This window comes from Etheostoma spectabile, chromosome 1 (assembly GCF_008692095.1).
Source record: "Etheostoma spectabile isolate EspeVRDwgs_2016 chromosome 1, UIUC_Espe_1.0, whole genome shotgun sequence".
NCBI lineage: Eukaryota > Metazoa > Chordata > Actinopteri > Perciformes > Percidae > Etheostoma > Etheostoma spectabile.
This window is the reverse complement of record NC_045733.1, coordinates 25650124-25674604: the sequence shown is the minus strand read 5'-3', so window position 1 is coordinate 25674604 and position 24481 is coordinate 25650124. Positions and strand designations below refer to the sequence as shown.

The 24481-nt window shown below is 38.2% G+C and overlaps 1 protein-coding gene across 1 annotated transcript in view; it reads left to right on the top strand.

Moving 5' to 3' along the window:
* The first annotated feature begins 6774 nt into the window (after positions 1 to 6774).
* The window catches only part of slc6a2 (solute carrier family 6 member 2), a 31229-nt gene continuing 13522 nt past the window's right edge, over positions 6775 to 24481 (top strand). The window contains exons 1-6 of the mRNA XM_032517498.1: positions 6775 to 6892; positions 7303 to 7748; positions 9495 to 9626; positions 14540 to 14777; positions 23274 to 23412; positions 23925 to 24059. Coding sequence (XP_032373389.1) covers positions 7454 to 7748; positions 9495 to 9626; positions 14540 to 14777; positions 23274 to 23412; positions 23925 to 24059 — 939 coding nt within the window. The 5' untranslated portion in view covers positions 6775 to 6892; positions 7303 to 7453. The remainder of the gene's footprint in view (positions 6893 to 7302; positions 7749 to 9494; positions 9627 to 14539; positions 14778 to 23273; positions 23413 to 23924; positions 24060 to 24481) is intronic.

The window sequence follows — 24481 nt, the reverse complement described above, 5'->3', positions numbered from 1 at the left end:
AATCTTGCTCTTTATGAGGTCATAAGGGGCAAGGTTACCTCCCCTTTCTCTGCGTTGCCCGCTCAGAGAATTTGGCCCACCCATGAGAGAGAGACATCATTTTCAAACAAGCAAAGTGGCAGTCGGTCAAGGCTGCCGCCTCCCCCCCCCCTCTGCCTCAAAAGCTACAGACTATGGCACATAGTAAGGAAAGCTCTTGTGAGACTCTAGTGGCTGTAATTCTGCACCAAGGCTGAATTTTGGGAAAGAGATTTCAGATATGGTAGGGGGATCATTAAGGTCTATATAAAAGCATCCAAAGAGCACCATGCCATGGGACCTTTCAATTAATGGTAGTACTAGACAACAAATAGTTTAAGTTAGTATCTGATGTATTGTGTGGCATTTATTGGTAAGGGTAAAACATTGCATAAGTGTGTGTGCTTGTGTGCAAATGTTACATTTATTATTACACCATGAGGCACTAAAACTGTAAAAAAAGGGTAATATGAATGAGATCTTATCACCCTTATGGTTTCATACCAGCAATAAAAATAAAAGAACCTTTAATCTTGAACATAAACATTTCATCAAACTGCCCCCTTATTTTGTTCAAAGCTCAACAACCTTAAAGAAAACAATTGTGTTACATTGACTTATGTGCTAACATTTTTTTCAATTGGTCTGCATTGCATTTCTTTATTTGATCGTTCTGTGACCCAAACTGTTGTCATTGTGAGGTGAGAACAAGATTGAATCATAAAAGATGCAGCATGTGTGTACTAATGGAACATTTTATCATTAAAGAAACACTCGGGCATACTGTATGAGACTTGGAGAACAATATACTGTAATGCATTGATAAAGACAGATTCTGAAGGATTTTTTACCATGTGAAAGGATTAATTTACCATATGTGCTTGTCAATTCTGTCAATAGAATTTCTCAAACTGAGAATTTGTGTAAATCATGCGTAAATTAGTGTACGAAAATAAACATTTTCCTCAGATAGTCCCTTCTTTTTATAAAGAAAATTGGTTATCAATTTGCTTTATGGTCATAACCTTACTCTTTTTTTAAACTTTTGGTTGAGACCATAAATTCCTTTTTGCACAACTGCATATTCCAGCTCCACCGCTGTCAGTTCATCTATAAGGAGGCCATGATGCTATGCATGCTGTTTTAATTACAACTTATGTGAATGTGCTCACACAAACACACACAAACACACAGAAAGGACATTCTTGTCTCCATATGCACAGAGGAGGTTGAAATGAATGATAGAGAGCGCGTCGCTTCATTAAAAGCCCGCTGTTAGACAAACTGTGATTACCAGCTGTGATTTCCACCTTCAATTTGTTTTAACCTTTTCAAACGTACAAAGGCTCATTTCATTTTAATCAAAATTGATGAGATGGCATGAAATCAATTAAGTGACATTGTTGTAGCGCAACTCCTTCCCCATCCACAGCTCCAGCTCTCCTCTTTGGGCCCCACACCCATCCAACCTTCCTCTTTCCTCTGCATGGCTGTTGTATATTGCTGTGTCCATTTCATCCCTGCCTGGGGGGTGATTCTGTCGCAGTAGATTGTGGGTGATATGTGTTGGTAATGCAATTTGGTCTCCTCAGGACCTGATTGAGTGAGCAGCCTCTGTTTGTGAACACAAGGATGAGGGAGTCATTGTGCCAGGCTGGACCGAAAGGTCAGAACCGACAGGCCTCACTGTTTAATAGATGTGACACTACTGTGCTCCGCAATTGAGCCAGGTAGCCCTGGTTTTTAAAGCCAAATAAGGATGTCATCCTGGCCACACCCCAAGTTCAGACCCAGTCATCCATTTCTTTCAAAAATGTTGAGGGTATTCAACCTATTTTGTTGATGGGTTTGACTTATAGATGGTAAATACTGAGGAAATTTCAAGGACAGTTAAAGCTATTCTCTCATTTTTCTCACACGACTGAAACACTGCCTTTAATAGGTCATGTATTAGCATCTGATGCTTACATTAAGTGAAATACTCTAACCCAAGAGGCCTTGTTCTTTTTCTTCTATCAATCATCCAATGGAAATACTCTAGATGTCTTGTACATCATTGTATGACTCTTTCTCTGTAATCCAGCAGTCCATACTGGCATTGTGTGTTTTGGCAAACTTTGGGATGCCCAGTATAATCTTTTTCAACATAATTATCTGGATTTTGAACATACTTGGCAGCAAATCATACCTCTGTAAAAAGAAATAGACCCACTGCTTTGTTTGCTCATACATGGCTTATGTCCAGCTTCTCAGTGCAAAGAGTTCATTGATCTCTGATGGGTGTGTTAGCTTCTATAGATGCTGGCACAGTGTGCATATCTACACATTGTTTTATGGGACCATAATGCACTTACAAACACACAACCAAACAACACACACATCTTGCACCACACTTGACTCCTGCAGTCTTGAACCTGGCAAGCTGTCTCTTTCAGCTCTTTAGCCCTTCCTGCTTCTTACAGTGCAGACGCTTTGCTGCTTGCTCCTGCCTCTGCTTGCATATTTTTGCTGATAATCTTGCTTTTCCTCTGATAGAAACTACAAGCAGCGGTTTTTGGATATTTATGAATTACTGGACTATACATTTTAGAGTGTCAAGAGTGTCAAAAAGCTAAACGAAGGTGGTAAAAACTCTCCTGGTCCATTATAACACCTATAAAAATAGACTTTGCATTTATAATTTGGAGCTGAGTGATGCAAGGAGATCCTTCTTCTCTGACATTATCACCAGAAGCAATAATAATTCAAGTGGTTTTGTTTGCTGTCGATAGGTTCACAAACCCTCCTGTACCAGTAGCATCTGACCTTTTATCAACCAAGTCCTGCGAGGACTTTGACTCATTTTTCAAAGACAAAATTCAGAAGATTAGACAATAAGTCAGTGCCTCCATATCAAGTACAGGATATGTGTTGTCACAGTGTTCAAGCAAAACTAGTTCCAACATGACAAAATTTCATACGATCAACCATAAAAACCAGGAGGACTCTTAAAAAAGAACAATCTAGACACATCACTAATGAGAAACTATAGGCCAATATCAAACCTTCCGTTTTTAAGAAAAATCATTGAAAAAGTGTTTTTTCAACAACTCAACCATTTCTTGTCACTAAACAACAGTTTTGATACCTTTCATTCAGTTTCCGAATCAGCATTTAATGACACCCACCTTAACACAGATAGTGGCAAAATTTCAGTCTTGATCTCAGTGCTGCATTTGGCACAGTCGACCATGAAATATTACTAGACCGATTGTAAAACTAGGTTGGCCTTTCTGGCTCAGTACTAAACTGGTTTGAATCCTACTTACAGAATAGGCACTACTTTTTGTCAATAGGTAATTATGCATCTGAGCATACAAATATGACGTGCGGAGATCCCCATGGCTCCATTCTGGTTGTTTAACATCTACATGCTTCTACTGGCTCAGATTATGGAAAACAACAAAATAAGTTACCATAGTTATGCAAACAACACACAACTTTACATAACCTTATTGCCAGGCAATTATAGTCCAATACAAAAACTGACTAAGTGTATTGAACAGATTAACGGCTGGATTGTGCCAGAACTTTCTGAAATTAAAGGAAAAAACTGATGTGGTTGTTTTTGGAGCAAAAGAGGAACAATTAAAAGTCTGGGCTCAGCTTCAAACAAAAATGTTAAAAACAACAGACAAGGCCAGAAATCTTGATGTAGTCATGGACTCTCACCTGAATTTTAACAGCCACATTAAGACAATTAGAAAGTCAGCCTATTATCACCTTAAGAATATATCAAGGGTTAAATGACTTCAGGATTTAACAGGATTTGGAAAAAACAGTGTCTTTACAGGTCTCTCTAAAAAATCAATCAGACAGCTGCAGCTCGAGTGCTCACAGACCAAGAGAGTGGATCACATCACTCCAGTTCTGAAATCCTTACACTGGCTTCCAGTGCCTCAAAGAATTGATTTCAAAGTACTTTTGCTAGTTTATAAATCACCAAACGGTTTAGGGCCAAAATAAATTTCTGATCTGTTACTACACTACAAACCCCCCAGATATCTCAGGTCATCTGGGACAGGTCTGCTTTCTTTGCCCAGAGTCAGAACCAAAAAGGAGGAAGCAGCATTCAGTTTCTATGCTTCTCATATCTAAGCTTCCAGAAAACTGTAGATCCGCTGCCACTCTCAGTTCTTTTAAATCAACGCTGAAGACCTTTCTTTTTGATGTTGCCTTTCTTTAAATGGTTGTTCATTTCTTTAATGTATAATTTCTTATGCTGCACTGTAACTTTTATTCTGGTGTTTTATCTGTTTGTTTTTATTTATTTTTATTTTTCAACTGTTTATTCTTGTTTTTTATCTGTTTTTATTTTTTCAACTGTTTTTTTTCAACTGTTTTTGTGTAAAGCACTTTGAATTGCCCTGTTGTTGAAATTTGCTATACAAATAAAGCTGCCTTGCTTTGCCTTGCCTTGCCTTTGGGGAGTTCCTCCAAAACTCATTGTTACGTTTCCTTATCACACCAGATGACACCTTGTTGACTTTCTCTCTCTTATTATTCTCTCAGGGAAGTGATTGTTCCTCATTTCCTGTGTGATTGTTTAGAGGAAGAGTGAAGGTCCCGGTGAGGGCAAGATTTGGAGAACCGTATGAACGCCAGTATCTGCCGCGGTATCTGCAGCCAAGGGTTTTTTATTTTTTGCTCAATGTTTTGAATGTTTCACATCTCTGCATTTGATTCTGTTCCAGATGTTTTTTGGATGACGGGCAACAATGTTTCCGTTGTAATATTCAAAGATCAGACAGCACAAGGTTGTGGAAAAGACATTTGCCTTTTACTTGTCAGGGAGACTTGCCAAATAAGGTGTGGAAGTGTTTACATGATCCAAAAAAAACTTAAACCCATCTCTCTATGCTTTGTAAGGCAAGGAAAAAACATGTTCAATCGTTGATAACAATGATTCTCTATTTATTTCTAGGAGCCAAGTGACAGAACGTATGATGTGTTCAAGTGTTTATGACAGTGCAACAATAAGTCGTACGAACAAAATTACATAAGACAACATTAGAAATGTCAGTATTTAAATAAAATAAATCTGTCTCTTATGGGAGATGTAATCTTCCTCTGAGACTTGTCAATCAGTCACATTTTTTATTCTTTTTTTGAAGCATTCTCACAGTTCAAACAGCAATATTGCCAATCCTCCTCCTGTCAAGACTTCCTAATTGTGTCTCTTAATTACTACCAACCATTGTAACTCAACTTGTGTGTGTGCCCCCTGTTGTCTTCTCCATTCACCAGTAACTTGGAGATGGAAGGGTTGTGACCTAGTGAAAGATAAAACTCTTTGATATATACATGAAGGAGACAGAAGAAACTGGTTATTATTTCAAGCATTTTGAGGACAATGACACCAAATTCTCACAAATTTGTTTGGAGTGTAGGTGTTGGCTGAAGCACGAGATGAGGTGCTGCTGCTCCGAGGAACTCACTCTACTGGCCTTAGGTTAAATCCAGAGGGTCGTACTGTGACTTCTGCGAGGCTCCGTCTTGTTTCATTAGATTCTTATCCAAGGTAAACATGGGAGAGGTTGAACCTTAAGAAAAATAAGATGGAATCCAGGATGATAAAGGTAACAGGTGAAGGAGGATATCATTTTGCCTTTAGCAGTACACTTCTGCAGGTGCACGATCACAGGTTCAGTTCCAACTTATTACTGTCTATCCACAACATGCACCTGCTTTCCATCTGTAAGTCCTTTTTGAGGGACAGTTTCAATCAAACTATGCTTCTGCGGATTATTTTTGCCTTTGAAATTTTAAGAAATACAGTTATTGAATGTACAACATCATCACTCTAGTACACATCAAGAAATACCCTCCCCCATCAAACACTACCACGATGGTAATTCTTGGCTAGAGATACCTGACAATACAAAACCAAGTGCAAAAGAATAGAACTAACTCAGGAGAGAACAACAGTAATAACACATTATCCTTCCTGGTTACCTGGTCTTTTGCTTTAACATCGGTGCAGTTATTCAATCTTCACAAACAAAACGCCCAAAACCAGCCCTATTAGGGTTTTTATAAAACAAGCACTGGAGAGCAAAAAGAACATTCATTGACTTAAATGGGATGAACTGATCAACCATATCTAATAAAAATCATTGCCCCTGGCTAAAGCTGCTGTAGAATTGAATTACACGTGGAACACAATGCTTTCATGGCTTCTTAGAAAAACTGTAATTCAATCTGTTTAGTACAGAGAAGAAACAGATAAAGTCAAAATTAAAACATTAAAAAAAAGTTTTTGCTGCATGTGAAATCCAAGCACTTATATGGAGCTGAAGGTAAAGTGATCTTATGTCTCTTTAAAATTGTTATATCCAAGCTTAAGTCTGAGAAGCAAATACATGATCCTTCGTCATATTTTATTCTCCTTTTTTTATTCAATTCTTGACATGGAACACTCTTAATCAAATAAATGCACAGCCCCATAGCTTATAAAGTTCACCTACAGGTTTTCTAAAACAGAACATTTGATTTATAGAAAAGGTTTTTTTTCCCACTATCTCATCTTACAACCACTGTGCTCCCGAGTGACTGTTGCGCTGACAAGTCTAAAGCAGATGCACAAGTTTATGGGAACTTAAGCTCAGAAAAAACAGCGATCATGCCAAGTCCACATCAGACTGGAGAGAAAGTGTTCAATTATAAAATATCACGTGGAAGAGAGAGAGCAACCCAATTTAAAAGCCTGCATTTAATATCGTATCTACTGGCAGAAGGCGAGTCTTATAGTCCCTTCGCAATGGGCAGTCTTCCCTCAGATGCATCTGGACAACAGCAGCATCGGGTCATGGAGAAGTGTCCCTAGCTTTACCAAGTACGAAGGAAAGCCTTTCAGCTTTACATTGCCTTTCAGCTTTAAATATATTTAGTAACGGTGACATATTCAAATAACCATTTATCTTTTTCATTGTCTTTAAGAGGGATGCTTTTACGTGGTTGTTTGATCGCGCAAAATACGCTCAGCGCGCGGGGTGACGTGGAGACGAATTCGCTTTGAACTGTCTTTCACCTGCTATTGCCGGGAATCAGAATACACATGCGATGTTTTATTTTAATAATAATGTACAGGTATTAGCAGCACACATACATTAGGTCTTACTGCCATGGGAGGAATAATGTCACCTTTCCCACCCCATGCAGTCCCAAACTCTATTTTTCGCTGTAATTAAACTTTACGCACAAACACCAAACCTTTCCAAACTATCTGTATCCCCTCCTCTCCAGCCCGTGTACGCGGAGGTATCAGCTGTATTTTCGGTGGAGAACACCCGCTTATCCGGTGTTTCGTCAGCGGGATTGTGGTCCTTAAGCGCACCGGCTCAGACCTTCAGCTCCACCCGAAGGCGCAGGGGGCCGTGAGAGCACCAGGGAGAAGATGAATATCCAGGTTCTGGCAGAACACAAGCTCTCGTCGGTGGCCCCGCTGAAACAGTGCAATGTGGAGAAAAAAGAAGTTGAACTGATACTGGTGAAGGACCAGAATGGCGTCCAGTACACCAGTTCTTCCATCATTCCAACCCCTGGCCACCTCGCAGGTCCTCCCGGATCCACCGAGGACGAGCGAGAAACTTGGGGCAAGAAAATAGACTTTCTCCTGTCGGTTATTGGCTTCGCGGTTGACTTGGCCAATGTTTGGAGATTTCCTTACTTGTGCTATAAAAATGGAGGAGGTGAGTAAACTATGTATTTCACATCGATTACAGTGCGTGCACAGATGCCTTAACAATTTAAAAACTTACCATGGCGCAGGTACTAAATTCTTGTAGAAACATCAGCATCAATTTTACACTGCAAGTTATAATAAGTCCGCACAGAAAAAAATAAGTATTTTTATTTCTTCATTGATGTTCTTTCTTCTTTCATTCACTTAGGGGTCAGGTGCCAAAGCGTCCCTAATTTTTACTTTCAAATCTTTCAAGTTGTTTTGACACTGTCTAACAAAGCTCCAGTTCCAGTTGTTCAGATTCGATTTAGATCAGATTTGTGTTATTTTGCTGTGTTGTTTTTCTAATTCTAGTTCCTTTAATATAGCCTACCTAAATCAGCTGTTTAATTGTTCCATGCCTATTAATGGGGAAGGTTATTTACTGTAGCTTACATGTTTAAGGAAAGGCTTCGTTTATTATGCACATGGGAAAAAGATAATAATGTGTAAACTGACTATCATGTGAAAGGTCAAATAATTCCCGAAAATTTTCAGGACTCCTAGTTACTCATTAAGTCTGGATACAGAATAACAACCCTTAAAACTATTAAAAACTGAAGGTGCACTGTAGTGCAGGGCGAAGAAAGTGGTGTGTGTAGTTGAATCACAAACAACAACGTTTTTTAACTTCAATATGTTTCTGTTTTCATTTAAAATGTTTGAAAAATAGGACAAAACGGTCTCATTTCACTATATACATTGTTATTTTAACATTGTCCAACGTAAGCTTGGATCAGCTCGAGCCCCCACAACACTATTAAGCATGCAGTTACAGATAATGGATAGATGGCTTTTTAAAAGGCTTTAATGTTGTGCTACTTTTAGTCTTTTAAATGCACAGTTCACAAGAAAGTGTTTAAGCTTACATAATGGAAAAAATGTCCCCTTTCATAGAGGCATGTATATGTGTAAAGCCACTGTAGCTCTAAAACCCACCTGTAGCTTTTTATATTGTCAAATGATTCATGAAATGACTTAGGATCGACTGTAAATATTTGTTTTTTCCAGTTGAAAATATACTGTAAGGCTTATTTGCCTGGTCTAACGGAAAAGGTGTCCGAGCTCAGGTGTGCTCAGTAAGTGTAAATCTGTTTTCAAAACTATTCAGCACTGAAGCTGCACTGTAGTGAGAGAGAAAAAATACAGTGTGTGTAGTTGAATCAACAAAAGATTGTTTTAAATATAGTGCTGCTTTACCCTCAACAATCCTCATCAGCAGAGCGCACTACAACGCGTGCCCTGGCGATTCACATGGCGAAAATCAACATGTTGTACTCAGTGCCATCAAAGGTCAACTGTCCTTTCAATCATATTGGCCCTCAGCAAAATGTATTCATTACTGTAGAATCTACAGTAATAAATACAGTGTACAGTGTAGATAATGTGTAATTTGTGATGGACAATGTCAAGAACACTTCAATTACAGGAAGTCATTTCCTTGTTGATAGATGTGCTGCTGAGTCACAATGTGACAGTGATCCTTCCTGCTTGTAAGTTATAAAGTGTTGTTTTTTCAAATGATATCAAGACCTCCAAACTGTATTTCTTTCCCCTTTTTTTCTTTTAGTATTTTGTTTTGACATCCCACTTATTTCTACATTGAACACCTATTCTACAACATATTTGTACTGTAAGCTAAAGTCACACTAGCAGGGAATTAGCTAAAAAAATACTTAAAAATGTAAGAGCATGAAATGATTTCTCTTTCCAGGTGCCTTTTTGATCCCGTACATCCTTTTCTTGGTCATTGCCGGGATGCCATTGTTCTACATGGAACTTGCCTTGGGCCAGTACAACAGGGAAGGAGCGGCTACAGTTTGGAAAATTTGCCCTGTCTTTAAAGGTGAGCTTTAACAGACATACACACACACACATACACACACACAAGCACACACTGAACTTGTGTGTCTCTATTTACTTCAGCCTTTAGTTACCCTCTTTAACCGTGCAACGTAAAACTCAGTCATGCTCTTTTGTTGCTTCTCTTTAGTGTCGTGACCTTTTCATTCACCCCTTTGTTCTTGTCCTTTAATAAACCTCATAGGTTCATAAGTGTCACTTATAACTACTCTCTTTCAAATTGCCTCTTTCTCTGTTTCACCTCTCTGTATTTTTCTGACCTTTCTCCTCTTGCACTTCCAACCTTATACCCCTGCCTATATTTTTTTTTTAAATGTCGATTTAAAATGAGTGAAGCAAAAGCAAATCAGGCTAGTGTCCATGGCATACTGAGGAACGTAGCTGAGGTCAGTGTTATTGCAAGGCAATTAAATTAATCTGAGACCCAACCCAAAATCTCAGATCAAACAATCAAAGATTTATTATGTTCCCATGTTATAGAGACGGCTTTGAGCACATTATAAAATACTAGACTATCATAGATTTGTTGTAAAATAAAAAACTGAAACTTGAAAAAAGTTAATCATAGCAACTACAAATGATCTTTTCCCTGTGATATGGACTTCACTATGATGCCAAACCTGCAAAGAGCTGTCCTGACTAGCATTAGCCTTCTTGCGGATATCAGCAAGGAAATGAGATCTAACAATATGCATCTGGAAGCCTGACTTTTTCTTATGTTGTAGTCCTTTATACAACAGATTAACTTTTGAAGCAGCATGTTTCAAAATAGGTGCATTAGGCTGCACTGTTGAATCAGCACAAGTCATTGTTTTTGTTGGCTTCAGGACTGAGGAGGGTTTGCTTTTTTCCTGCCGAAAATGAGTAGGTGATGGATTTATGGCCTCTCAGTTTTTATGTAAGGACATCACATTCCAGTGGATACAAAACAACTCATCCCAAAATTTACTTAAGAGAAAAGTGCAAAATGATGGAAAGTAAGCATTAGCGCCCAGTGGATGTCTGTGAACACAAGGTTTGATGAATGACAATGACCACTACATTGCTGATGGAAAGATGTTGTGCAACAATTTATCGCGCATAACGATTCGTACGATATCTCATAAAATTACATTGACTGGTTAACCGTTACGCCAACATGGCAGTTAAGTTTAGCCACAAAAAGGTGGCTGTTACGCAGGTACCAGTCCCTGTGAGGTGACGGCCGTTAGAGCGGTCGGGACAGTTGAGTTTAGTAGTCCATCCCATAACTAAACCTCCACCAGGTGAGAAAACATGACTGTAATAGCTGTGATGTTGCCTGTTTTCATAGACAATGCAGTTTCATGAACAGGTTTATATGATATCTTAGTATCGACACCCCAGTGTTGCAAAGCTGGTGGAAAGTCATTCTGAACTGTTTTAAGGAACCGGAAAACTAAAAGACTGTCAGGTAATGCTTCACATAAATCCTGTCATCAAATTACCTTACCAACCACAATGACTTGTGCCATTCCACATCCACCTGGAGATTGAGTATGAGCTTTGAAAACTGGAGGCAGGATACATCATTGAGGAGATCACTGGCACTAGTGATGGGAATTGCCATGGCCAGATGTACTAACTCTTTTACGCCCACTTAAGGCGTATTTGTTTCACAACATGCGCGTAAAAGCATGGCGAGTTATTACAAACAAGCCAAATTGAAGTAAAAGTGCAGACAGCCTAAATGGCAAATTGCGCTTTTCCGTTTAATGCATAGGCATTCATGGGAGAGTGAAAGGGAAAGTGGGAGTTTCCCATAAAGAAATGGGAGGAGGAGTGTAAAGTGCGCCTTATTATGTATTCCGTGGTATGTACAAAAACCGTACGTGAAAGTGTGCTTCTATTTTGCGATGAGAATTCTCCACCTCTTAAAAGCAGGTGAAAATCAGCCTCAATATTATATTATATTTCCTCCCATATGCATAATGGTGAAATGGCAGCAGTAATCCAAGCAAGACAAAGGATTACACTTTTTCAGTTGAGTAAACAAAAAATCATTAGGCGTTATATTTTACAGTTACTGTAAGAAATCAAAGATGACATTGAATCTCCTCAGCGTTCACATTTCATTCCAGCACCCTCGCTACATTACAAATATTGGCAACAGGATCATTTCAAACAGTCATAGCAACAACAGAACTTAAAGTACTTACAAGTACTTAATTCTTTCATTCTTTTGCGCTTTGAAATTTACGGTATGGTGGGCAGAGAAAGGCGCTGATTACCCGATGAACTGCAGGTTTGGTAAATACGATGTAAGCTAATGTATCACAGTGTGCGCTTTCTGCGGGTTGGCCATGGTGCTGATAACTTTCCGTTCACAAATTATGAACACCTGGCCCTCACAGAAACACACAATCATGAAAAAATGTGAGTTCAACAAGTCTAGGCTTGAGTTCCTCAGTTTTCTCTTATGTGCTTCAGCCGATCCCAAGCAAGTTGCTGCAGTTTAGCATGCTGCAGATCCCCCAAAATCCAGGTGAAATCAAAAGTACTGGGCATAGCCATTTATAGTGCTAGGTTTATTAAAGACTTCTTCTCACAAACTCATCAGAAAAGACACCCTAGGTATGGGTGCCAGAACATTAAGCTGACAAGACACTGAAAGACTAACCAACGACACTAGAATGTTATACTTTGACCCAGGTAGAAAGACATAACTCATTGTCGGATACGGTACTCTGCAAAATTGATGAAAACAGGTGCAGGACATAATACTACGATAGCCGGACTTTCAGCAATGTGGAAAGGAGCTACTGCCAGATTAAAAAAGAAGTGCTGGCAATTCTGTGGAGCTGTGAGCATTTCCACTTCTACATCTAAGGTCATCCTTTAACTCTAGTGAAAGATGTAACAATCTGAGGTCAAGACCACAAGCCAGGATTGCAAGATGGGGACTGAGGCTTCAACCCTAAAACTTCAAAGTGGAATTTGTCTATATACTACGTAACATATCTATATGTCTCGTCACCCCATCCCCTTTCAGACAGTTGACAGCACCCATACTGACATACCCATGCAGCAGTTCAGACAAGTTAGCCGTTAACTAACAACATCACATGATTGAGACATTGTACTGTGGGACACTAGCTCACTGCCCTACAAGATACAAGTTACAGCTAGCCCATCAAGGAGACCAGGGTATTGCCACAACTGGTACTAGTAAGAACCAAGGTTTGGTTTCCAGACATTGATCACAAAGCAGAAGCAGTAGTACACAGTTGTCTTGCATATCAGGCCACAACACCAGTTGCATATACTGAGCCAATAAAAATGTCAGTTCTGCCACAAGATCCCTGTTATAGTGTTAGTGCAGAATCACTTCCAATCAGAGAGTTCTTGCTGAATGACACATTTCACAGTTGTCGAGAGTGTAAAGCCTACCTCTGGGACAAAGTTTTCTCTAAGTTTTCTCTATGTTTGTTATCCCCAACGTTGTGAAAACAGATAATGGTCCCCTAGTTGGCAGACTATCTAGGATTCCATCGCTGATGGATCACACTACTTTTGCGCTTTATTTGGCCAGAAATGGACATCTAATCATCAGGAATTCTTCAAGAAGATAGCTCCAGAGCTATTGAACATACCACCAAATCCTTATGATCACAATGATTGTGATTACAGTGATGCCTTTATGATCACAAAAAAACCCAAGTTACCCCTCAAGGCGCAACAGTTGTCCTCCTGCCTACCTGAGGGACTATACACAGCTCATTGACTGTTAAACAAGTGGACAATCTCTTAGCCACATACAGTAGTAATGTGTTGAGAGACATTGACTGTAGAAGACTTTCGCCACTAAAAGTTGCTGAGGGATTGCTTAACTGGATCCAGCTAGTTAGACGCATGCACTCACAAATTACCACACAATTTAACTTTTTATTTATACAAAAACAAACAACGCAGTACATTCTACCTGACAAGCTACTTTCTGTGACGTGGTCAAAAAGTGTATGCTCATTCACTGCCAATCACCCGCACCTTTGCTGGAGAGCTCACCTATATGGCTGCCAACGCGTCACCCAGTGTACAAAGAGATATATTGACACACACAGAATTGGAATGGCTGTAACATTGACACTAACTTGATCTATTGTGAATTTGAAGGACTGATTTTGAGAATTTACACAATTTTCCTTTAGAACATAATTTGTGTCTGTGTTGTCACCTATAGAATTCATCTTATTCTATGGGTAATGCGTTCAGGCCATGCGTGTGAAGGCAAAGTGCTTAGAAGTCCTGTTAAGACAGATTTAACATATTTCTAGATGAGTATAATGTTCAATGCAGTAAGAAAAGTGTTGAAATTGGTTTATAATGAAGTGTCTGAAAGTCAAATCATTATATTGGTAATTGCTTTAAAAAAAAGAAAAGGGCAATGTCATGTTCACAGGAATAGTATGTGTTCACAGTTAAACTACACCACCTGGCAGAGGTACTTAACTTACAGTCAATCAACAAATGGAAATCTGTGTGTGTAAAAGCTTCAGTTAGTAAACAATATTGGGTGTTCAGTAGGTAATTTTTCATCTGGTGCATTACTACACAAGAGAAACATTAGAGTTATGTGAGTTTCTAAAATAAATCCATTAATTCAATTAATGTTGTTCGACATAATAAAGTAAATATCAATGTTTCAATGTGTATTTGTATGTATCAGCAATACTGAGATGCAGAATGCATCTATACAAATTATTTGGAAACAGTTCACATTATGAAACATCTATTAACAACAGAAAATTAATCAAACATGGTTGTCCCTAAGGAGAGTGTGTATTAAGTCAGATTGCACTGGGCTGCAACTGCACTGAGCACAGTGTATGTATAAACCACCATTTTGTTCTTCTTTACTAATAACTCTGTGTTCCTTAGGTGTGGGCTATACTGTGATCCTCATAGCCCTGTATGTTGGCTTCTACTACAATGTCATCATTGCCTGGTCTCTCTACTACCTATTCTCCTCCATGACCAATGACCTGCCGTGGCTCAATTGTAACAACATTTGGAACAGTGAGAACTGCACCGACCCCAAAATCCTCAACGGATCTGTCCTGGGCAATGGAACATCTTACGCCAAGTACAAGATCACCCCGGCAGCTGAGTACTATGAGTGAGTAATTTCTGAAATTTTAAGTAATAATCTGTCAGAAAGTGACCTGTGTCGGCCATCGCATGATTTACATTTTATGCATTATCAGAAAAAATTTAATAGAAAGACTTCATTCTGACTTTTTCAATTTTTAACAGGAACGTAACACCTTTTACATTACACCTATTGACAGACACAATAAAATTCCCTTCCAACACATTTTACCAAACCAATAGAAAATAAACACATCAGATGAAGAAACTCACAGTCCCACTGCTGTGCAATTTCTGTTGATCTAATGCAACTCTCTCTGGCAACACTTTAATGAAATCTGAATTAATTCTGAAATCATTTGAAAATCAAAAGTCAAGCTATTTGGTAAATGGCAAAATGCAGTTATCTGAATCACTGTTAGTTACATGGATAGATGCTGCTATTTAAATATTTTGATGATTACAGTACATTCACGATTTGCAAAAAGATCAAAGCTTTGGCCTGCATGTAAATGCAACCTCTGTCTTCATAACACTATTTATGTTCGAATGTTTCATTAATTCTCTATTGGTGGATGTTTGGTTGACTTTGAGACTTTAAACTCACACAAATTTGCTGAGTCTGTGCTTTGAATACAGCCCACCTAAAAACAAACTGATTCATTTGGAAGTGAAGCTTTCATGTTTTGTTTCATGTTGTCTGAATTATACTAGAACCTATATGTACTGTACATCCATGAGTGCACCAGTATCCACATGAACGCAGTGAGCAGTCACTGAAACGTGACTAGAGGACTCCAGCCATAAATATTTGCACTATAAAAGGTGTATACATAAAAAGTTCAAATGCACTCTTTGAAGTGCATGAAAAAGCTCCAACTGTTTATACTTCAAAGACAGACAGTTCTTCCACAGCTTCTGTGAAGATTTGACTGTGCAGCCCAGAGGAAGTCTGTGAAGTGACTTGGACAGCCAAAGGGACACATGCTAAGTGTGACGCACAGAATACATTGAGCATGCATCTCGGCAAAAGATTGAGCTTGTGTAAAGTTCCACTCCCATTCTGCTGGACAGCACAGCCTCGTACGGTATGTTTATTTAAACAGTATATCTGGATATCTTTTACACTTTGAGGAACCCTTGAACTTGATATATTTTGAAGTAAGTTAACACTTTCACTCACTGCGAGGTCAGCATTCACATTAAAGCTCCGGCCTTGTGAATTAATACAGACTTTTAAAAAACTGATGCAATGTTGCTCGAAGAGTAGACACGGTGCGTTAAATCAGAAGGTAGATTGTGTTTCGGGTTGACGATTACACTTGACTTATTGGAACGAATTAGTAGATGTGCATAGACAGATTAACAACAATAGGGTACTTCAAGACAGATTTTGCACGGGGGGTTAGGCTCTGTAGGGGACAACAAATCATCCTGTTTACAGCTAACTTTGAGCACAGAAGCAATGCCAAGGCCCAGCATGAGAGAGTGAGGCCAACTGAGTCAACAATTCTCTTGCTTCACTTCTTACAATCTTCATCCACAAATCCTTTTGAGCCTATCGTGTTCAGATATCAAGTTGCAGGAAAAAGTCAAACAAACTAATTTAAAATGGAACATTCTTTCAGACTTAGTTTATACCAGAGTTGGTGTGGAGTTTAGGCTTGATAACCAAGGTGCTTAATGCAGTATACCGTATTACTATTGGGGCAATATTTTAGCTGATTTACTGCCTAAAATGTACAGTTCAATAGTTTTTTCATTACCACAGACCAACACTCTGTGCTTGATCATTAGCTCAAGAACATGCAATTTCATTGATGTACTGACACTGCAGATAATGGCATTGTGGCCATTATCAATGGCAATGAACATTGAATTAGAGAAAGATGAGACTACTTGGTGACACTGGTATCTTTATGACATGGTAATGGATTTTTGGCAAATTGGAGGCTGAGGTAGTTTCTCATCATACTGACATATTTCACATATTGTAATTGTAGTTATTGATCCATTGTTGCTATAAAAAATATTCCTCAGAGTGGCCTAAATGCTTAAGCCTATCCAACCCTGTATAGGTTGTTTGTGCAAGCAGCTCAAAACGTCCCATAATTACTCTTCTTGTTAGGCAGCAACCTCTTGTGAGTGTAAAAGCACCAAATTATGTATAAGAAGGTGGCTGGGTCAGACAAAAACAGGGTTTCACTCAGGAGACCTGGGTTTTTTGTCTTGAGTGAAACCATAAGTCAACTGTCACTTTTTTTAAATTATTCAAGTTTTACTGACCTTAGTCTGTGAAGCAATGATGTTCATGATGTCATGTCATTAATTTTAAACATTTTATGTGAATCATTTTAAGCCATTTCCTAATATAACTAAAACTAAAAGTTTACAACATGTTGGGAAGAACAAGCTGGTGTGATTTCATCATGTTCTTCATGACCATCATCATATGTCAGCGCTTGTTTGGAAAATGTTGAGTGGAAGGAGCTATGTAAAGACATGTCCGCTGCCAAAAAATTGACCTGGAAACAGAGATTTGGGCAATTCTCTGTAATTAATTTGATAACTTGTGCAGCCTCAAGAGATCAAAGAAACCTTCAAAACCTCCCAATTCACAGCATCACGTCTACAAACTCTACAGAACTGTCTTTTTTTCAACCTGGACCCTATTTTCCTATGTTTTTTTGTCGAAGTGACTGAAAAGAAAAACAATCTTTGACATTGCTCCAGTATTAACAAGATTGCCACAGTTGGAAGCGGCGAAACAAGCAACAATGTATTATTTTGCCTCTGACCGGCTCAGAATAATATTCTAGGCATCTGACAACATTTTGGAAAGGATCCCTTCACAGATAGACCTTTTAAACTTCTTTGAGGTTTAACCAGAAACAGCTTTGTCTCTAGCGCTAAACCTACCAAACTCAATTTAAAAAAGCAATTATTTTTGTGTTTTTATAGAGCCAACATGCAGTATTTTCACATGTTAATCAATAAACCATGTGTTCATTTCAACCAAAACTAGAGTTTTGATGGTTGGAAAAGTGGAAAGATGACCCAAAATGGCTTTTTATAGTTTTATTTTGTTTCTATTGACTTTGAATGAAGCGTATTTCACTATGCTAAAATGACACGGAGTCCGGTGGGTTTAGTGAATGCAACTTTGTGAATATTTTTATGTTTAAAAAAGGATCTCTTACTCTTTAACTGAAAAATTGATGTTAGATCTTTCCATAATGTTGTCAGATCCTCAGTGAAAGTTAATACAAGCTGCACAATTGCCCATATTAATATTATAGCTTGTTTCGCCGCTGCCAACTGCAGCGTTCTTGCTTGATATTGGACCAATTTCAAATGTTGTTGTTTCCATCAGTCAAAACATACACTGTAAAAACTGTTACTTAGATTTAAGTTAAAAAATTAAGAAAAGATTTTTCAACAACTTTTTGTTAGTTCAGCGAACATCTTGTTTTTTTAAGTTGGTAAAACTCAGTAATAAACATTTTTGTATATGCTAAATTATTATGTGAAGTCTACAAATAAAACAAAAAAATTCAGTTTAAATTGTCAAAATAGAGAGGATTTTAACCACAAACACCTAATTTAATTAGGTTACATTTAAAAGAAAAATGTGCGTGGGATTTTAGAAAAACTTGATTTAAATCAAATTTGGCACTTATTTTGACAAATTCTTTATATCTGTTTAAAAAATGCAATTTACTTAAAATAATTAGTTAGCATTGGCATACATTTACCAAAGAAACAAGAGTTATTTGATTCCAACATTTATTGAACAGTCATCATTTAACATCATTGTTTTAAATTGGCAGTTTTTCCTTTAAAACTTACTAGTTGAAATACCAGAACATGTGACCTCAGCTTACCAACTGCAGCTTCATACAATAGCTTGTCTTTCAGTGAGTACATCAGTTAAGTCATTTTAAAATAACAGAAACATTTTCATGAACAAAAATGATCACGGATGTTAGTTCTGGACCCAGTGCAGAGTCCCACAAAGTGCTTGAAAGGCCTTCAGGTACATCTCAAGAATATGCTCATCAGGCTTAGAAAAATGCAACATCCTTGACCAGAAAAAAACAAAACAGTCTTCAGTGCAAGGCCTACAATCATGTTTCACTTCAAGAAGAATATTTTTGATGCTTATGAACTTGTAGGTTGGTTTTGGGCGCAGTGCATCAAGTCCCACAAAAAAAAGTCTATGAAATACCTCATCATTTCTCAAACTTTGCATGGACACTGGAGATTCAGCACGCATGTCACCCCAAGTACAAAGTAGCAAGATTGCAGAGATTTATAAGCACTGGGTTTCTCTCTCTCTTGCTCCACTGTATCTGGTTCATGGCATGCAGAGAACGTTGTACAGTGCATTTTCAGGTTCTCCTGCAAACTGCTATCTGCAGTTCCCTGTATGACAGACAAACAGAATACCAAAGTTAAGAAACTGTCTCATTTATTGTCATTTAAATCAATATGACAATGTTATGGTCATATTTTGAACTTAACATGAGACAATAATCTTTTCCTTGACTTTTATTTTGCCTTGGTTTACAGATTGTTAAATGTGCGTACAAGTATCACTTGACACGTGTGAGGTTACATTAGCACGTGGCTTTTTGAGACCTTTCTCAGTCTCTAGATCCACCAATGATGCTGGATATTAATGTAAGTATAAGAAGTAAATGAAGCTTTAAAAGTTGATAGTTGGAAAACTTACTTCCAAAACTGTCTGTATAAGACAGTGTATGTATTTAAGACTGTCAAATTTATTTGGGAAGGAACCGGTAGGTTTTTTTAACCTTCAAATTTGTTGAGCTGTAAACCAGTTGTGACTTTTTGTTAAACAAAGTTACTAGTCCCATGCCAACTGGAGCAAGAAAACAAAACAACAAACTTGTTTAATTCTGTTCCTAAAACTTCTGTTAACCGCTTTTGCCTCACCTGTATCAGCTCTATCAACAAGTTCTTGATGCACTGACCAGCCACTCTCCTCTATTCAAACTGAATAGCTCCAAAAGCTTTGGAGTGTACTTGTCCCCCCCCCAAAACAATGTTTACGAAACAAAAAAACTTGCATTGCCTACGTTTTTTTCTCTAAATGGACATTCTTTCAGTTAGAGTTCTTTTCTATGCCACAGGTTGCTCCCACTAACCTTACCATGCAGTAATAATGCTAATCTAATTAGTGTGAAGACGCACAAGCAGCAATCCTGCACATGACTTGCAACAGTTTAGTCAAAGCTAGTAATTATGGATTTGATTATTGAAATCTACTAAAAAAGGTGAGCCAGTTGATGGTAATAAAAAAACACAAAGTAGAAACCACATTTGACTAAAAACAGACTGTTTAAGTTTAATGTTAGCCAATCATTTGAGCTTAACGTTCATGTACATTTGAAAACGCCTCGTGGCATCCTCACTAAGTTAATGTTAGACAAACGGAAACTGAGAGCTATTTTAGCATGCGATAGAGAAAAATAGTCAGCCGCGTGTGACACTTGACCAGACACGTTCACCCGTTACTGTGGGCATGTCCTGACAATAACATTTGCCATAAGTCTTAAAACTGAGTTTTGGGATAAAATACAACAGAATCAATTTTATGGTAGAAAGGTGCACTTTCCCACAACATTCACACTTTTCATTTTTCTGTAACTTAATCTGAAAGAAAATGAAAGGAAATGAATTTATTGAAAGAAATATACAGTACATTTTAAAATAAAGTTGTATAGATACTTCCATTGAAGGTCCAGGTTGAAAAAAAATAGGTAGTTACCCTTTAATGTTGTCTCATTGCTTTAAGGCATAGGCTACAAATCATGAAGCAGGTGAGATGGGCTTTCACAGAGTTCTAAAGCTACCGGGACGCTTCATCAGAAGTGTTTAGGTTGAAAATCTTTGTAAACCCACTTCCTCCACACCTGTTGGACAGGAGACCATTGCATCCAACATTTTCTGTAACTTTTTTTGAAACCGGTGTCAGCAGTAGACGGTCAGGTGTGCGGCGCTGAGGAAATCAGCAGGGTTTAAAATTATTTTTCAAGCTCTTTTTTATCTATTTTACTTCTGCCACTTTTTATCTGTACATCCCATCTTGCCCAACTCTATGGCAATTGGATTTTTACCTTGTCTTTAAATGTAGCCTCTCAGATCAGCTCTAAACACTTCTATATGTTGTGAGATCTAGTTCTCTTTAAGCATAACCTGGCCCTTAAGGTCACGGGCAAAAGTCAAAATTCAGGCTGGCAGGTCTTAATTCTATAACTGGGCTTTACTTATGTAGAGTGTTTGCACTGGAAAAGTAATCAAGTGGGTATACGAAGTATGTATACCGTTATGCATATTTAATTTGCTTGATCATTCAGTGTGTGTGGCATTCATGGAACCACATTTGAAAAAAATGATGACAACCACAACTTGTTTCATCAGCTTGGACAGATATCCCTTCTCTTTGTATCTAGCCTGAAGTAACCTCATCTGTCATGTCAATGATAACTAGACTTGATAAATTACTCTCATTTAAACAAAAAAATCTAATTACATAGACACTTGTGAAGATTGCTTTCATTACAATTGCACAAGCCATGTAACACATTTGTTCAAAGAATTACATTTAAAATATCAAGTATTGTGCATTTGTAATGCATCACATACATCAGGTTGTAAATGAGATAGAACCCCTTAGCTGTGTTTTGATACCCAGGTCTGTAGTCTTTTTTATTTATATATTTTTGCATGCCCTATTTCACGTTCTGTAACCAACATTAAGACCAGGCTGCATGCAATAGTGTGCCAGCCTAAAGTACACAGAGACGGACTAATGATAACATTGAGTGTTAGGATAGCAGCTGAGTAACGATAAGCATAAATGTGTTTAGGTTAACTGGGCCAACGGGACCTTGAGTGATGTCATAGAGATGTTATTTACTGGCAGTGCATTACCAATGCTATCAGATGTACAAGGAGGCCTGGAGGCATTACAACACAACTCTACATGGCCTCCAGGTCAGTGCATAGACTCTAAATTTCCCTCCCCAAGTAAACTGACGAATTCACACCGCTATCTGCGTCCCCATGGACCCAATAACTTTGAATTTATTATCAGCAACAGACAAGTAAATGATGAAGAGGAGTTCCACAGATCCCTTGGTCCCTTCGGATTGCATGTCTGAACATACTTTAGCTTGCGTGTTCCTGAGGGTGTTTTGTCTCGGGCTGTTGTGTAAGCCTGAGTATCAGATCCAAATCCAGTTCCGCTGTTTATTCCGTAACATCACATGCAAACTTTATTGAATCTTTTTTGAGGAAAGACTCTGGAAAAAAAGTGAAGAGAAAAGACATAATCTCTTGTATTACTGTAAATCCATTTTCTTTTCGTGTTCCTGAGGGTGTTTTGTTTCGTGCTGTTGTGCAGGCCATCAAGTCCAAATCCAGTTCTGCTGTTAATCCATGACATCACATGCAAACTTTATTGATCTTTTTTGAGGAAAGTCTTTGGAAAAAAGTGAAGAAACATATTCTCATGTATTACTGTAAGTCCATTTTCTTCAGTGGTTCGGTCTTTAAGTGAGCTGTACAACCTTTTCAACACAAGACATAGTAATGGAGGTGAGAACAAAATGTCACCAGATGATAGGACAAAATATTGATTGAAGTGGCCACAATAATGTTATGAATTGTATCACATGAACTTGGCCCTTAATCCACTATTATTGCTAATTATAAGACATTCAAAGAATGAGCTTGCAGCTGGGAACAATATTTAGGGATGGAGGCGACACCATTTTTCTCCCTTCGTTTCACTGTGGCGAAATAAAACACTTGATCCTTGATCTGACAGTAAGTGTTTGGCACAGGGACAACAGGTAAAACAATACCAAAGTATTTAAAACCTTTTTTTTTCTTGTGTAGTTCGGAGAAAAAGATGCCAGTCAACAGATAGCTGTATTTACTAGCTTTACTAAGCCATCACCAAAGACCTAATTTAGGAAAAGGATATTTATTCTACATTAGTGTTGATAAATTTCATTTATTGTATATGGTCATTTAACTGAACAATTTGGTCAGTGATGAACTGGGATGACATGGCAGTAACAGATTGGAAATACTTCTCAAAGGTGGAGCACAGTGATGCATGTCCTAAGAGAGCGTCTATCCCATGCTTCATTTCTCATCTTCACCTCAGACACCTACAGTGTGGGCTGTTTTGCTTAGCCTCCCCCTCAGCTGTTACAGAACCTGGGTGGGTCAGTTCAACATCTTTAAAAGTTAAAATGTAGCCAAAAGAAATAACATATCATACCATATAAGAATGACAGGTTCTGAGTAGTGCTTAGTGTAGTTCTGTGAATTATAGGACACAATTGTATTATCTGTTAAGAATACAAAGCAAATATTGATTTCTCACTGATAACAGTATGCATTATATCAGAACTAAAGAATGTATTTTGGATATCATGATACAGTATATATTTTTTCTGTTGTGTGTGTGGTTGTCTTTCTGCAGACGGGGTGTGCTACATCTCCATGAGAGTAGGGGTATCCAAGACCTGGGCCTGCCTCGCTGGGATTTGTCATTGTGTCTCGTGGTGGTGGTCTTCATCCTCTATTTCAGCCTGTGGAAAGGTGTCAAGTCCTCAGGGAAGGTACAGGCCTACTTTCTTGATTTTTTACTTCTTTTGCCTTAACAAAAATTAGAACCCATATCATTTCATGCCAACTATAATATCTGCACAAATGTTTGTAGATGTGATACATTTTGCAGACATCTTGTAAAGCAGCTCAGTATAAACTATTGGTACTGGGTCAAAGAAGTCAGGAGTCATGATAAACATTGTGTCTAATCCACTTGCAATCAAGCTACAAATTATAGCCAACATTTTGATTTTGTTACAATCATAGTGTTCAAGTTATCATATCTACTACATATTGCATTACATATTGTACATACAGTATTGTTTCATGCTGTATTGGTGTAGCACGTGCTGTTACAACTCTGAGAGTTAGACGGTAAGAGAAGAGGAGTGGGATTTTTTCACTTTTCTGTTAATATATTATGTTGGCTACATTCTGAGCCTGTTTATTGAAAAAATAGTTCAATGAAAAAGGGGCTGCATGATGTATTTTTTCCCTTTTATCTGTTTGTGTGCATGTTCAGGTGGTGTACATCACAGCTACCATGCCCTACGTGGTTCTTTTTGTTTTGTTGATCCGAGGCATAACTCTACCAGGGTCCATGGACGGCATCAGGGCCTACCTCCACATAGACTTCAAGCGGCTCAACAATCTAGAGGTTAGAGACACAACCCATTCATGGGTGTTAGTTAGTGAGAACAATGAATGATTCTCACTTTCAGTCTGAAATGTGTTAGTTGTGTTTTTCAATGTGTTAGTTGTGTTTTTTTGTTGAACCATTCCATTTATGTTAGACTATACGTCAAAGTCTAGCGTATGTGGATTTAGAGAGCCTTTTGTTTGGGTCACTGTAATTTATTGGGAGGAGTATCTCAATCTCTGAGGGCTAAAGGCTAGATTCCCACTGGTGCCTCCCATACTAAATGTATATAAATGAATGTACTCAATGTAAATGTGAACTGTTCTTACAGAGCGCTTTTCTTGTCTCAACAACTACTCAAAGCGCTTTTACATAGCACAGGAACCATTCACTATTCACACGCATTCATACATTGTGGCCGAGGCTGCCGTACAAGGTAA